This window comes from Mauremys mutica, chromosome 13 (assembly GCF_020497125.1).
Source record: "Mauremys mutica isolate MM-2020 ecotype Southern chromosome 13, ASM2049712v1, whole genome shotgun sequence".
Lineage (NCBI taxonomy): Eukaryota > Metazoa > Chordata > Testudines > Geoemydidae > Mauremys > Mauremys mutica.
In genome coordinates this window covers 756,934-772,166 of record NC_059084.1, presented here as the reverse complement: position 1 = coordinate 772,166, position 15,233 = coordinate 756,934, and the positions used below count along the sequence as shown (strand labels likewise).

At 61.3% G+C, this 15,233-nt stretch overlaps 1 protein-coding gene across 3 annotated transcripts in view; it reads left to right on the top strand.

Annotated features, from left to right (window-relative positions):
* SLC12A5 (solute carrier family 12 member 5) overlaps positions 1–15,233 on the top strand; it is a 108,142-nt gene that overhangs the window by 62,189 nt on the left and 30,720 nt on the right. For all 3 annotated transcript variants that reach the window (XM_044986588.1, XM_044986586.1, XM_044986587.1), the window contains 4 exons: positions 5,088–5,255; positions 6,949–7,047; positions 7,967–8,024; positions 11,741–11,915. In XM_044986588.1, coding sequence (XP_044842523.1) covers positions 5,088–5,255; positions 6,949–7,047; positions 7,967–8,024; positions 11,741–11,915 — 500 coding nt within the window. The remainder of the gene's footprint in view (positions 1–5,087; positions 5,256–6,948; positions 7,048–7,966; positions 8,025–11,740; positions 11,916–15,233) is intronic.

The window sequence follows — 15,233 nt, the reverse complement described above, 5'->3', positions numbered from 1 at the left end:
CGTGCGGTCCGTGCGGGGTGCCCCTTCCAGTGCGACAGCCCTTCTCGGGGGGCCACTCTCTCTCGGGGTCAGGCCCCTCCACCTCCTGGAGCCGCACCTCTCTGAGCCTCAGCACGTCTGTCTCTGCCGTGGGCCCCCTCAGGGAGTCCCCTCGTTCTGGACCCCCTGGGCCTCCTCACCCCCGAAGGGCTGACGCAACCCTGCTCTCTAGACTGGAGCGACTCTCAGCCAGCGTAACGGAGGAGGGTTTATTGAGAGTTGAACCCAGCACAGGAAACTCTCAGGGCCTCAGGCCTGGCCTCCCTCAGCCCAGCACATCCCAGTCTCCCCTGCAGCCAGGGGGGCTCTGCCTGCTCCCCCTCTCCAGCCCAGAGCCCCCCTGCTTCCCAGCTGGGCCTCCCATATCCCCGGCCCCAAGCCCCCTCTGTCCATTGGCTTCTCTCCAGGGAAACAGGGTTGTAAACAGGAAGGCCTGGGTCTCCTCTCCTCTCAGCCCCCCTCTGGCCGGAACCGGCTGGTCAGGTCACCGGGGTCCTCTCTTCGTCTGAACTGGGTCTCCGGGTCACCAGGTCACCAGTCGCTGGGGTCTCCATCCTCCCGGCCCTCTGCTGGGGTCCCAAGTTCCCTCTCCCGACCTCTGTAACAACAAACTCCCTCTCCCCTCCCCTCGTTAAACCAGTAACACCCGGGGACACTGAGCCCCCCTCCCTCGGCATGCAACCCACTGGAAAACACAGAAACCCCAAGAAACCCCCCCCACTTCGGCACAGCTTCTAACCTCGCTCTTCCCTGGGCCTTGTTGCACGTTTGCAGGGCCGGCTCCAGGCTTTTTGCCACCCCAAGCGGCCGGGGGGGGCGGGGGAAACGAAAAAAAAGGCCGCGATTGGCGGTACTTCGGCAGCAGCTCCACCGCACCACGTTCTGCCTCGGCGGCAATTCAGCGGCAGGTTCTTCCCTCCGAGAGGGACCGAGGGACCCGCCGCCGAAGAGCCCGACGTGCCGCCCCTTCCCCTTGGCCGCCCCAGGGTCCTGCTTGCTGGGCTGGTGCCTGGGGCTGGCCCTGCACGTTTGACACAGATCCCAGCTCGGTGGTTTATTTCAGCTCAGTCACTGCGCTGCTGTTTGTGCCGGGGGCGGGCCAGGCTGCACCTTTCACGGCACTTCTTGGCTGTGTGTCCTGGGAAGTATCATTCGAAGCGACTCTGCGCCGGGCTGGTGACTGCTGGGTGGGAGCGGCAGGCGTGGGTGGGCAGAGCGGAGCCCCGGGAGCTCGAGCACCAGGCTCTGTCCTAGGAGCTGCAGGCTCTCCGCAGGGATTCAGGCATGGGAGGCCGGGCGTGACTAACCTGCTTGGCGCTCGCAGGCGATTGCTGCCATGGCAGATAAGGGGCATTCAATGGACGTAGTTTACTAGATGTTCAGGAAACACTTGAGAAGTGTCCGCAGCTCAGATTACTGGGGCAGGGACAGGCCCTGCCTAGTGGGCAGGACAGAAGGGTCACGAGTGGGCAGCACGCCCAGATTCCTGCACGGTGGGGTGTTTCGGGGAGTGGGCAGCGGATGGCAAAGGCTGGCCAGTCCGGGGGAGTCTGGGAGCCTACAGCCAGTGGCCCAGCTCTGCGACAGGCTGGAGCTGGACAGTCAGTGCCGGGGCTGCTGGCTGCAGGAGGGAGGAGGCAGGGCCGGCTCCAGGCCCCAGCACGCCAAGCGTGTGCTTGGCCGCAGGGGGGCGCTCTGCCTGTTGCCGGGAGGGTGGCAGGCGGCTCCGGTGGACCTCCCGCAGGCATGCCTGCGGATGCTCCACCGGAGCCGCGGGACCAGCGGACCCTCCGCAGGCACATCTGCAGGAGGTCCACCAGAGCCACGGGACCGGCGACCGCCAGAGCGCCCCCTGCGGCGTGCCGCCGTGCTTGGGGCGGCCAAATTGCTAGAGCCGCCCCTGGGAGGAGGTGTGGGGGGGCTGCCAGGGCTGGGGACTCGGCAGGGCAGGCAGCAGAGTGGGTCCCGGGTCCTGAGACAAGGTTCAGGGAGCTGGGCTGGCTTGCCCTTAGGGCAGCCCTGGCTGGGGCTGACGCAGTGGGGGGTGTCGAAGGAAGACGGCTCGGTGGGGCTGGCAGTCTCCTCCCAGCAATGACGGGTGGCGACCTGGAACAAGGAGCAGAGACAGTGGGTGAGGGAGGGCAAGCGACCAGGAGGAGGGGCTGAGAGAACCCCCAGTGGGGGCTAGGACTGGATCAGCCTTTCCTGGAGTCTGGATTTGGGATCCCTCCCTGGCCTCTCCGTAGGGAATCCAGTAGGGGGATGCCCAGCCAGCCCCTGCAGCATCTTCCAAAGGGCCAGCGCATGGGCTGTGCGGGGCCTTCTCTCCTGGCTGAGGTGGCTCAGGGGCACCATGGTGCTGACCCACTGCATGCTCGGTCCTTCTAGAGTGGCAGCACATGGCCCTGAGCTGGGTGTGGAGCGTCTCCCTGTGTTCCAGGGCTCAGCCCCAGCCTCTTGGCTTTGGGATCCACTGCCAGTGGCTGCTCTCCTGTGCGGGGACCCCGATGCCTCCATCAGGGCCCGGTCCTGGTCCCCCCGTCAGCTGTGTGTGTGGTGACGGGCTGGAGCTGCTGATCTCGGCTGGTGGCCCTGTCCTGGGTCCCTTGTCAGAGCGATGAGACCCCAGCAGCAGCCAGGGAGGGGGTGGCAAAGCCTCCTTGTGTCAGGCTCCGGGTACCCTGAATTGCCAGGGCTGTGCTGAACAGGCCTGCTAAGAGAGGAGTCCCAAGGGGGAGGTGTCCCCAGGGTGCCATCGGGGGTGCTCCCCCAGGCAGGAGGTGCTGGGTGCAGGGAGGATGGGTCAGTAATGCGTGGTGGAGGGTCGAATTTGAACTCCTCCCAGGGGTCTAGATTACCTGCCAGGGACGGGAGCTGGGTGTCACTGCAGACAGCAATGGAGACCGGTGCTCAATGCGCAGCTGCAGGCAGAAGAGCTGGAGAATAACACGGGGAATGTTCCAGCACCTTTGCATCAATCAATGGTGCGGATCCTGTGGGCAGCGCTGGGCTCCCGTCGCACGCAGCTGCGGGGTCAGGGAAGGGTGATGAGAACGAGCAAGGCTGGAAAAACTGAGCCACAGCACAGGCACCGGGGAACAGCCAGTGAAACCGACAGGTGGGAAATTCAGAACTGATAAAGGAAACTCTTATTCACGCATTGTGTAATTAGCCTGTGGAACTCACTGCCACAGGAGGTCCCAGCGATCCCAAAGGGACTGGATGTGTATATGGAGATCATGAATGTCCAGAGTGATCACAGTTAATGCTGACAAAGCAGTTCACAGGTTAACTGACCTTTGACTATGAGGGTGTGTCCACACGGCAGTGGGGAGCGAGTCTCCCAGCTGGGTAGACAGACTTGTGCTAGCAGGGCTTGCAGTAGTGTGCCAATAGTAGCCATGTGGCAACTCAGGCTAAGCAGCTGGGCCCAAGCCCACCTGCTCCCTGGGTCCTAGTTCGGCCATAACGTCTGCACCATTTATAAAAACAATGCAAAGTCCTTGTGGCACCTTAGAGACTAACACATTTATTTGGGCATAAGCTTTCGTGGGCTAGAACCCACTTCAAAAGATGCATGGAGTGAAAAATACAGGAGCAGGTATAAATACATGAAAGGATGGGGGTTGCTTTACCAAGCGTGAGGTCAGTCTAACAAGATAAATCAGTTAACAGCAGGATACGAAAGGAGGAAAAATAACTTTTGAAGTGGTAAGAGAGTGGCCCACTACAGACAGTTGACAAGAAGGTGTGAGTAACAGTAGGGAGAAATTAGTATTGGGGAAATTAAGTTTAGGTTTTGTAATGACCCAGCCACTCCCAGTCATTATTCAGGCCTAATCTGATGGTGTCCAGTTTGCAAATTAATTCCAGTTCTGCAGTTTCTCGTTTAAGTCTATTTTTGAAGTTTTTTTGTTGAAGAATTGCCACCTTTAGGTCTGTTATCGAGTGACCAGGGAGGTTGAAGTGTTCTCCTACTGATTTTTTAATGTTATGATTCCTGATGTCAGATTTGTGTCCATTTCTTTTGCGTAGAGACTGTCCGGTTTGGCCAATGCACGTGGCAGAGGGGCATTGCTGGCACATGATGGCATATATCACATTGGTAGATGTGCAGGTGAACGAGCCCCGGATGGTGTGGCTGATGTGGTTAGGTCCTAGGATGGTGTCCCTTGAATAGCTATGTGGACAGAGTTGGCACTGCTCTAAGGTGCCACAAGTACTCCTGTTCTTTTTTTAGAGTTGGCACTGGGGTTTGTAGCAGGGTTTGGTTCCTGGGTTGGTGTTTTTGTTGTGCGGTGTGTGGTTGCTGGTGAGGATTTGCTTCAGGTTGGGGGGCTGTCTGTAAGTGAGGACTGGCCTGTCTCCCAAGGTCTGTGAGAGTGAGGGATCGTCCTTCAGGATAGGTTGTAGATCCTTGATGATGCGCTGGAGACATTTTAGTTGGGGGCTGTAGGTGACGGCTAGTGGAGTCCTGTTACTTTCTTTGTTGGGCCTGTGCTGTAGTAGGTGTTTGTCTCTGTCTGAGGGGTTGGAGCAAATGCAGTTGTATCTTAGAGCGTGGCTGTAGACAATGGATTGTGTGGTGTGTCCTGGATGGAAGCTGGAGGCATGTAGGTAAGTAGAGCGGTCAGTAGGTTTCTGGTATAGGGTGGTGTTTATGTGACCATCGCTTATTAGCACTGTAGTGTCCAGGAAGTGGACCTCTTGTGTGGACTGGTGCAGGCTGAGGTTGATCTGGCCCCGGGCTGGGAGTTCGCTCCCAGCCACATTGTAGGCACATCCTCAGGGGTCAGGCTGAGACCGTCATGGGTGGCCTACTGCAGGGTTCCCAGACGCCCCTCTGACATGTCGGATGGCCATCAGGGCTGAGTCTGTGTGACACTGCCTGCGTTCCTGAGCGCAGGGATGGGGGAGTCTCCTGGGTTGTGTGATGGGTGTGTGGGGACGCCTCACTGAGTCTGCAGCAGGAGCTGGCATGGCAGAGCGCCCTTGGAGCAGCGGCCTCTCCCGTGTGAACACCCAGCCCTCCCCGGCTCTCCTTGCAGAGAATCTCTGGAGCGCGTACCTGACCAAGGGGGTGATTGTGGAGAAGCAGGGGATGCCCTCGGTGGCCATCACGGACCCCGTTGTCGACATGGACCAGCCCTACGTCTTCAGCGACATGACCTCATACTTCACCCTGCTGGTGGGCATCTACTTCCCGTCCGTCACAGGTAGGAGCTGCAGCCGCTGGGTGCCGGGGCCGTGCACCCGAATGCACGTGTGGGTGTGCACGCCTCTGTGTGCGTGCATCTGTGAGTGCTGGGCCAGCACACATGTGGGTGCATGGGTGTGCACGCCTCTGTGTGCGTGCATCTGTGTGTGCTGGGCCAGCACACATGTGGGTGCATGGGTGTGCACGCCTCTGTGTGCGTGCATCTGTGAGTGCTGGGCCAGCACACATGTGGGTGCATGGGTGTGCACGCCTCTGTGTGCGTGCATCTGTGAGTGCTGGGCCAGCACACATGTGGGTTTGTGGGTGTGCCATGTGCACCTCTGTGTGCGTGCATCTGTCTGTGCCAGCTGGTGTGTGGGTGTGCCGTGCCACACCTCTGGGTGCATGCGTCTGTCTGTGCCGGCACGTATGTGGGGTGTGCATGTGCTCCCATGTATATGTGCGCACCTGCTGGCTGCACATGCATGTGTGCATGCAAGGGGCTCTCTCATGTCTGGCTGGCTGCACAGCTCTCTGATTTCTGCTGTCAGCAGCTGCACCCTGTGGCTGTCCCTCTGATTTCTGCTTCCCGTGCGGAGCGTGACTGCGTGGGGGGTGCAGGGGAGGATCAAAGAGCCCCTCCTCCTCCAGCCAGCCCCCAGCCCCACAGTCAGGCTGGCAGCATGTCTCACCTCCGCGTCGACGTCACCACCGCTCAGCTATTTCTGGCTTCCCTCCCGTGGGCGGAAATAACTGAGCAAAGCAGACCCTGCACCACCCCCCAGGAGCAACCTGGTCTGGGGCAAAGACAGTGCCAAGCCAGGCCGTGGTACAAGGCTGTGTCTGGGAGCAGCAGGGCCCTCACACGCTCCTGCTGCTCCACGCTCCATGAGCTGGACCCCAGAGCCAGCGGCGTTTGGACCAGGAGGGTTGAACTGAAACCCCAGGTCCAGGCCCAGCTGTGTGATGTCAGGGGAATCCCGGGGCAGGAAAGCCCCACTCTGCCGCATTGCCCCGGCACGCTGCTCACTCACCAGCCTTTCATGATTTTTACATGGACTTGTGTCCGATGAATAATTCAGGCCGTGCTACAAGTGGCAGCTTTTCCTGAGGCACCTCTCTGTCCAGCTGTGCTGCAGGCGCCTGGGACTTGCCTGTGGTCGGCTGCACTCGGACTCCTAGCCCTGCCTGGCCCTCTCTTCCCCACAGCAGTGAGAATCCAGGCAGCCCCGGCTGATAGCCACCGGGACGAGCCCTGCCCTCCTCCTCGTTGCCCATGGCCTGGCTGCCTCTCAGCCCCCTGCCCACCTGTCTGTGTCCGGCAGGACAGCCCCTCAGTCGCTCGCCTCTAACTGGCCTTCCCGGATTGAGCTGATCAAGGGTGGACGAGAGACACCACATCAGCACATCTGGAGCCTGATTCTGCGGGTGGAGACCTGGGTGTGAAACCACCTGGAAAGCGGGTGGGGAGAGGGGAGATCAGCAACACCAGTGCAACCAGGCCTGCTCCCCTCTGCCAGCCCCCCCGAGGCAGGGCCTGCTCAGCTCCCCAGGCCACGTACCATGTGCGCCGGGCCTTACCTGCCGGCTGCTGCTCTCTGAGCCAGGCTGGAGCCCAGCGCCCTGGGGAAGGGGCCTTGCTCAGGGCTCTGCATTCCCATGCGCCCCTCCATGGCATGGTGCCCCATAGCACCTTCCCTTGTCTTCCCTAGGTATAATGGCTGGCTCCAACCGATCAGGAGACCTGCGCGATGCTCAGAAATCCATCCCCACAGGGACCATCCTGGCCATCGCCACAACGTCTGCTGTCTGTATCCTTGGCAGAGGGTCCGGGGCAAGAACAAGGCGGCGGGGCAGGGTCTTGTCTGCATCTGAACCAGCCCCTGTGTGGGTCAGAGCGGCCAGGGCAGGTGCTGGGTGCCAGGGGCTCTCAGGTCCCCACGGCCCCTGTGCGGGTTGAAGCAGTGAGGGTGGGTGCTGGGTGCCGGGTGCTCTCAGGTCCCCACGGCCCCTGTGCGGGTCGAAGCAGTGAGGGTGGGTGCTGGGTGCCGGGTGCTCTCGGTTCCCCATGGCCCCTGTGGGGGTTGGAGCAGTGACGGCGGGTGCTGGGTGCTGGGTGATCTCAGGTCCCCACGGCCCCTGTGGGGGTTGGAGCAGTGAGGGTGGATGCTGGGTGCCGGGCGCTCTCGGTTCCCCACGGCCCCTGTGCGGGTCGGAGCAGTGAGGGTGGGTGCTGGGTGCTCTCAGGTCCCCACAGCCCCTGTGCGGGTCAGAGCAGTGACGGCGGGTGCTGGGTGCCGGGCGCTCTCAGGTCCCCACGGCCCCTGTGCGGGTCAGAGCGGCCAGGACAGGTGCTGGGTGCCGGGCGCTCTCGTGTCCCCACGGCCCCGTGCGGGTCGGAGCGGCCAGGACGGGTGCTGAGCACTCTCGTGTCCCGCAGGCCCCATCAGAGGGGGGTTTGTGCAGCAGGGGCCGTGTCCTCAGAGCTTTCCGCACGCTCCTGTTCCCTGCCGCGGAGACCAGCCCTGCTCCCCTGGGCCCCAGGGAGCTCCACGGCCCTGGACAAGGCTCTGCCTCCATGGGGTGCCGGACCTGCCATCTGCTCCTCTCTTCTCAGCCCTGTGGCCGTGGGTCCCCTACTCCTTGTGGCTGTGCTGGGCGGTCCCCAGGCACAGGGGGTGGTGGGTGTGTGGGGGGGCTGCGGCTTGGTCTTTCCTTCACCAGCCGCAGATATCAGCTCCGTGATTCTCTTCGGCGCCTGTATCGAGGGGGTCGTCCTCCGTGACAAGTGAGTGCTGCTGCCCGACAGTGGGGTGCTGGGGGGCGACAGGGCTGCGCATGGAGAATGGCTGGGGGGAGGGGGGTTGGGTTTGGGGGGAGGGGAACAGGCTGGGGCCTGGCTAGGGGCGATGGTTGGATGGAGGGCGGTGGTTGGTGTTACCAGATTTGCCCGTTACTTTGGGGTAGGCTCATTTACTGGGGTTACTTCTCTTGGGGGGCGGGGGGGGTGTCTGTCTGTAATTCTGTCAATGTGCTGCTTGTGTCACTTGTGTGTTCACATGTTGCTCAGTGAGCTACCCTGCAGGACCTGGGTTCCTCCAGCCCCAGGACCGGATGAACACACCCACCCACACATACATTAACAGAGTCGGGTCAATCAGCACTGTCAAGCTGCCCCCTTATATGTCTCTGGACTCCCTGGGCTGGAGGAAGCCGCACTTCCAAGCTGCCCCCCCTTATATGCCCCTGGGCTCCATGGACTGGGTCAAGCAGCACTTTCAAGCTGTTACCCTTATGCGTCCCAGATTCAGCATGTCCCTATCCCCACTCTCACATCACAAGGTACTGGCAGGAACCTACCTGACGAGCAAACCCCACAGGATTCTGGGTGCTGCAGGGATCTTTAGCTTCGGTAAAAGAAGCGTTGCTGTAGAGTGAATGGAGGAAGCTAAAAACACAAAACAGTAAAGTTCAGCAAGAGAGAGAGAAGCAACCAGCTTAACCATACAAGTTATGTATTGAATACTAGTGATGACTGCACAAGGAGGCTAAACCAACCCAACCTACATTATTGAAGGTTAATACCTAAGGTAGAAAGGAAAACAGAGAGAGAGAGAAAGAGGGGGGATCTCGCCGCTCCCTGAAGCTTGAACTGGTCGGGGTTCCCAGGTGATGGTGGTAGCTCAGGGTCCTGAGGGCAGGAGACAGGCAGAGCCCCCAGCGTGATCAGTCAGGAGAAGATGGAGTCCCAGTGGAACCGATGCAGAGTTTGGATCTAAGCATCAGAAGAACTGACTGGAGAGTGAGTAGGGATTTTTGTAGAGAAAATACAATGGTTCAAGGGAGAACACTAGATTTGTTTAGAGGTAAGGTGATGATGACTCAAGGGTTTCTTTAGGCTAGACTATAGGAGCTGATCACTCTTGGCTATGGGTGGTGTTTTCTTCCAGGGAGCTCACAATGCAACTAGGCTACTTCAGTATTTTGGGTATCAATCAAGGATTCCTTACTAGAATTGGTCTGATAACTGCTGAGCTGGGTGTGGGCAGGCGTAGGTTTACTAGCATCAGGAGCAGAGATTCCCATGATGCAGTGCGTCCCTGCTTTTTCGGGTCCCAGAGTTCAGTGCGGTTCTCTGTTCTCCATTCTGTATGCTAATGGAGATGTCTCCCTGTCCCATCTCTCATGCAGATGAGGCTAGGGGAGTTGTCTCTGCTCTCCATTCTGTATGCTAATGGAGATGTCTTAATCTTGTCACTCTTGTCAGGAGGGGTCTAGGTGTCTCTCCCACCGCCCTTCACTGCTCTCTGCAAGTCTTTTTTTCGGATAGGTTTTGGTTTAAGCAGAGGCTGGTGGGGGGTATCTTTCATGAGTCAGACAGGCTGGATACTGCGCTCTGGTTCCCCAAGAACACAGAGCTGACTGGTATCATTGGGTGGAGGGGGGTTTGGGTGGAGGTGGAGGGGAACAGGTTGGGGGGTGACTGAGTGAAGGGCAGCTGGGTGGAGGGGGCAGTTTGGATTGAAGGGGTGGGTAAGGGGTGGTGGGATGGGTGGAGGGGAGCAGATAGGTGGGGGAGTGCTGGGGGGTGGCAGGGGGAGGGGGTGGTGGGTTTGGATGGAGGGGAGCAGGTGGGGGCTGGCTGGGGAGTTGTGGCTGGGGGGAGGGGGCGATCGAACCCCCTTGGGCAGTGGCCCTGATGCCCCCAGAGACTAAACCTGGAGCTAGGCATTGCGGGGGGCTCCTGTGTCCGTCCCGTCCCCCTGTCCCCCTCCTCCCCCGGGCTGATTCTGCCGTGTTTCTGCTCTGGTTTTTCCCGCTAATCCTGCTGCTGCAGGGGGCTGTTTGCCGGGAGCTGCCGTGCAGCCTGGATTTGCGTATCTAGGGCAGCGCTGCCTGTCGTGCTGCGGTGACGCTTCTGGGTCGCCAACACAAACATGATCCAAATGATGCGCAGCCTGGCTTGGCTTCCCTCTGTCAGAGAAAGCAGAGCCCCTCCCTGCCCTAGAGGGAGGTCTGGGCCCCAGGCGGATTGGCCTTGGGCCATGCCCTCCCAGCCCCTGCTGCAGCCTCAGTTTCCCCACCAGGAGATGGGGCTGGGAAGCCGAGCTTGCTGAGATCTGCAGCACTGTGAGGCTTCTGGGGCTGGGGGCTGTTACTAGAGTGTCTGCTGCCCCCCCTCCCTCACGACACCTTTGCTCTCTCTTCTCCCTGCCACCCGCTCGCTCCGTGGCTCCCTGGGACCCACCGGCCCAGGCTGCTCGGGTTAAAGCTCAGGGCTGGACAATGAACCCGTCCAAACATGACTGGTCAAGCCATGGAGAAGCTCTAAGAACAGAGCAGGGACAGAAGGGGTTTCTGGTCTCCACTGGCTCAGCCTTAGGGGTTGTCTGCATGTGAAATGCTCCAGCTGCCTCCACCGAGGGGAGGGGTCTCCCGTGGCCCCGAGAGGCGCGACCTGGCGCTGTCTGCACCGGGGTCAGGCCACTTAGCTACACTGCTCAGGGTGAGTGGTTTTCACATGGAGCTGGGTGGAGGGAACTGTCTAGTGTCGAGCAACCCCTAGGTACTTTCACCTTCAGCAAAACCCAGGTTACTTAATGGAGTTATTTTAACTCAGAAAAATGCAATAAACTGAAGATCTAAAGCCAGGACTGATCCTTGGTGGTGCCGCGTTGCCTTTCTGAGCTAGCTGAGCTTAGCCTTGAAATGGGAATGTGTCAATAGCGAATGTTACTCCCGGCTGAACTGTGACAAAAGGAAAATGAACTAACCAGAAACAAACCAAACACATAACGACTATCAAAGCCAAATCCCCATGCACGAGTGCTAGGTAGGCAGCTGCCGGGCAGCTCTTGGCACTGCTCAATGGCTGTGCAAAGTGGGCAGCTTCTCCCTCTGTGCTGGGGAGCAGGGTTAATGACTGGCCTCCCTTCCGGGGCCATTGCTGTATGCTTGGCTCCTCACTGCAAGCTGTCAGTCTGCAGGGCGGGCATGGGCGTAGCTTGAGTTCTCTGTGGGAGGGCGAGTTCCACGCCTGTCCGAGGCTTGCAGTTTGGGGGGGCAATCCCCCCCAACTACGCTCATGGGGCAGGGTCTTTTAACTTGCTTTGTAAACCCCCTGGGGGAGGCCCTGATCCACAGACAAAGGTGAAGGTTCCCACATGCAGTGTTTTCCAGGAAGGCCCAGGCAATGCAGCTGCTCAGCTCTCAGTGGGCTCCCCCTTCTCCCAACAGGCGGCGGGAGCCGGGAGCCGGGTGGGTGCTCAGGACGCTGAGGTGGGCTAGCTAGGGATGGCACCGTGATGCAAGCCGAGAGGAAGGGCACTGCTGCAGCAGGGCATTCTTGCTGGAGTACATGATGATATTTGACCATGGTGATAACTGGTCAGGTGACTGACTTGCCAAGCCAATTACAGCTGGTCGCGCTGGACTATCCCTGCTGCTTTCTGGGGGCAGAGCATGGCAGCTGGCCCTGCCCCAGTGACGCTTGGTACCTTGCAGGTTTGGCGAGGCTGTCAATGGGAACCTGGTGGTTGGAACCCTCGCCTGGCCGTCTCCATGGGTGATTGTCATCGGATCCTTCTTCTCCACGTGTGGGGCAGGTCTGCAGAGCCTCACAGGAGCCCCCCGCCTCCTCCAGGCCATCTCCCGGGACGGGATCGTCCCCTTCCTGAGGGTAAGTGACCTGCTGCACTGCAGCTAACGCCGGCTCTGTTCCATGGGCATTCCCTAGGGAGCCCGGGATGGGGCTGGCACACGCCCGTCTCACCTGGGGCTGACCTGCTGCAGGCTGCCAGCAGTGACCATGCCCATCGCCAGAGGGCATCCTGCCCTGTCTCCAGGTCTTTCCCTATGGCCCTTTGTCCTCCAAGCAGAGGCTTCCTCTGCCTGGATGGAGACAGGGTGTCGGATGCTCAGGATCGGTGCTACGCCCCCAGCCGTGGAACAGTCTCTAGGACAGGCCCTGTCAGTGCCAGGCCCCCCAGCCCCCCCCAGGATCTCCCTCTTCCTGCCTGGGCAGGCCGTGCAGCCTCCCCACCTCCTTAGTCAGGACCTCCAGGGCTCCCGCCCTCCTGCTTGGCACCGCGAGCTCCGCTCAGCCAGTCCCACTGAGCCAGCCCCTGGCAGAGACTCGTGCGCCCTGCCGGGGTGACCGCACCTCGCCCAGCCTTCCAGTGACACTCGCACGGCGCTGGCACAACAGGCGGGTTTGTTCGTCCCCCGGACACGGCACAGGGAGGCCCAGAGAGAGGGAGGCTGAAGCACAGACTGTTCTGGTGAGCCCCAGGGCCAGGCACGCTGCAGAGACCTGCACAGGTGCTCAGGCTCTGGGTCTCTGTCGGAGCTGCTGGGTCACTTCCCAGGTGAGAGCCCCGACTCCTTCCGGCAGCCGACGCTGAGCCCCTCCTCGCTTCATCCCCGTCCCGTGTTCTCAAGCTGGGGTCTGCCCATCTTCCCTGCTGAGAGGGGAACCCGTCTCCCTCTGGCCTGTAAGGCCCCTCACCTGGCCCTGCGGGGCCCTGGTGCTGCTGAGAGGGGAACCCGTCTCCCTCTGGCCTGTGAGCCCCCCTCCCCCCCCGGCCCTGCGGGCCCCCAGTGCTGCTGAGAGGTGGGAACCCGTCTCCCTCTGGCCTGTGAGCCCCCCTCCCCCCCCGGCCCTGCGGGCCCCCAGTGCTGCTGAGAGGTGGGAACCCGTCTCCCTCTGGGCCAAGGGCCCTAGGTGGCCACATCCTGGTGATTAGGTTTGCCATTGTCTTCTCAGATTCTCCATTAATATGGGATCAGCCTCATCCAGTCCTTTTTAATGACTCATTAAGGCTCAGACAGCTAGACATCATTCATACTTAGTCTCTTAGCCTGGCCTGAGAGCAACAGTCCTTCCTCCACCCTGGTAACAACACAGGAGAAACTGAGGCAGACACAGTGTTCATAAAAATATGACAGAAAATTCCCACTTTGTCCTACTGGGGCCTTGCCAGCTGCACAGGGAACCGGCAGGTTCTTGGCTCCCACAGGAGCAAAGTCACCTTCATCTTGTCTGAATCCCTCCTGAGGGACTGAGCTCAGATGTGCCTCCGCTGGCATAGGCCGGCCGGGTCTCTGCAGGGAGGCCGGGCTGCTGACACGGTTTGTGACAAAGGAAGTGCTGCTCCGAGGCCGGATCCCTGAGTGAGCCCCCGGCCCGCTCTCTGGCGATCTAGTGTGCCTAGCCGAACGGCAGCCAGCATAGTCTGGCAGCTTCTGCGCAGCACATCTGTGTCCCAGCTTGCACCATGGCCCATTTGCACGAGACTTTAGTGCAGCAGGCCCGGTCCTGTGTGCGACAGCTGCCTGGCAGCTGGGGATTGGGCCTGCTTGCAGGGGAGCTCCTGCCTCCCAGCTGCCATGACCTGAGTGAGCTTGGAGGTGTGTCCGGGGACGAGGTGCTGCGATTCGGCCCTGGCTTGGATCTTGCTGGAACTGGCGTTGACGTAACAGCCTGGAAGGCAGATGGGTGATGGGGCAACCCACCCAGCTCCCCATCCACACGGCATGGCCACTCCCGCACTGGCAGCTCACCGGGCGGGTCCCCAGGCGTTTGGGCAAGTAGCTAAGCTCCTCGGGCTGGAACAGCCAGAAGGGAGGAGCAGGCTACCAGCTGCTCCAGGCTTGGGGGTGAGCTGCCCTCAGGCTGCTGGGTGTGTGAGGGGGAATGGTGAGTGGGAGGGAGCCGGGGCAGGAGAGGGGAGCAGGTGCCGGGGTGGGCAATCACTCTGCCTGCATCCCAGGCTCTGTCCATTGGCACCTGACGTTTCCCTGGCCAGGCAGAACCAGAGCTACTGAGGGGACCGAGTCTGGCTCCTGCTTTGCTCCCTGTGCCTGCTCCTGGCCCAGGCTTTGGCCGGGAGAGCTGGGGCAGGAGCTGCAGAGCTCTGGCAGGTTTGGAGAGGCAGGAGAGGAGCGGGCTGGGCAAGGTCAGCCTGTGCCCAGCGCGCCACCGTTGTGCCGGTTAATATTTCATCTGCTCGCTGAAGATGTGTTCCCAGAACCTCATCTCTCCAAATCCAAACCGACAGCTCCCCCCAGGGAAGAACAGGCTAATTTTAAACTCGCTCCCTCGCCCTGCCAGCCATATTCTGAGCATTCGCTTGAGGAACCCGCCTCTCCTGCTAATGCAAGCAGACGTGTCCTCTAGCTCCCTGCGCACAGGGCTCTGCCTCCCCGGGACCCCTCCTCTCAGACACGGCCCCCACAGCCTGGGGCTGCCCGGGGGATGCCCGGGGGGCCGGGACAACCTGGTGCCTCCTTGGGGGGCCTTGCTCCTGTGGCTGGAGAGGGAGCTGCCCTGGTTGCGACCCACCCGTTTTCAGTGTGCTGGGTGGAGCCGTCTGCGCTCGGGTCTCTTTCACCCCCGCGCCCCGTCAGCAGGGCCCTTCGGGCAGCTCAGGCCACAAGCTTCCCTGGGGAACGGAGAGGAGCACCGGCCATATGGCCTGGTCTGTCCCCAGCAGCGCTGCCCATCCATGGGCATCGAAACCGTGTGGTGCTGGGAAGTGTGCGGTGCCAGCCCCCGTCGCCCCATGGCCCCCCGGCCCCCAGGCTCTGCCTCAGCCCCCGTCGCCCCATGGCCCCCTGGCCCCCAGGCTCTGCCTCAGCCCCCGTCGCCCCATGGCCCCCTGGCTCTGCCTCAGCCCCCATCCCCCCCATGGCCCCTGGCCCCCTGGCTCTGCCTCAGCCCCCATCCCCCCCATGGCCCCTGGCCCCCTGGCTCTGCCTCAGCCCCTGTCGCCCCATGGCCCCCTGGCTCTGCCTCAGCCCCCATCCCCCCCATGGCCCCCTGGCTCTGCCTCAGCCCCCGTCGCCCCATGGCCCCCTGGCTCTGCCTCAGCCCCCATCCCCCCCATGGCCCCTGGCCCCCTGGCTCTGCCTCAGCCCCCATCCCCCCCATGGCCCCTGGCCCCCAGGCTCTGCCTCAGCCCCTGTCGCCCCATGGCCCCCTGGCTCTACCTCAGCC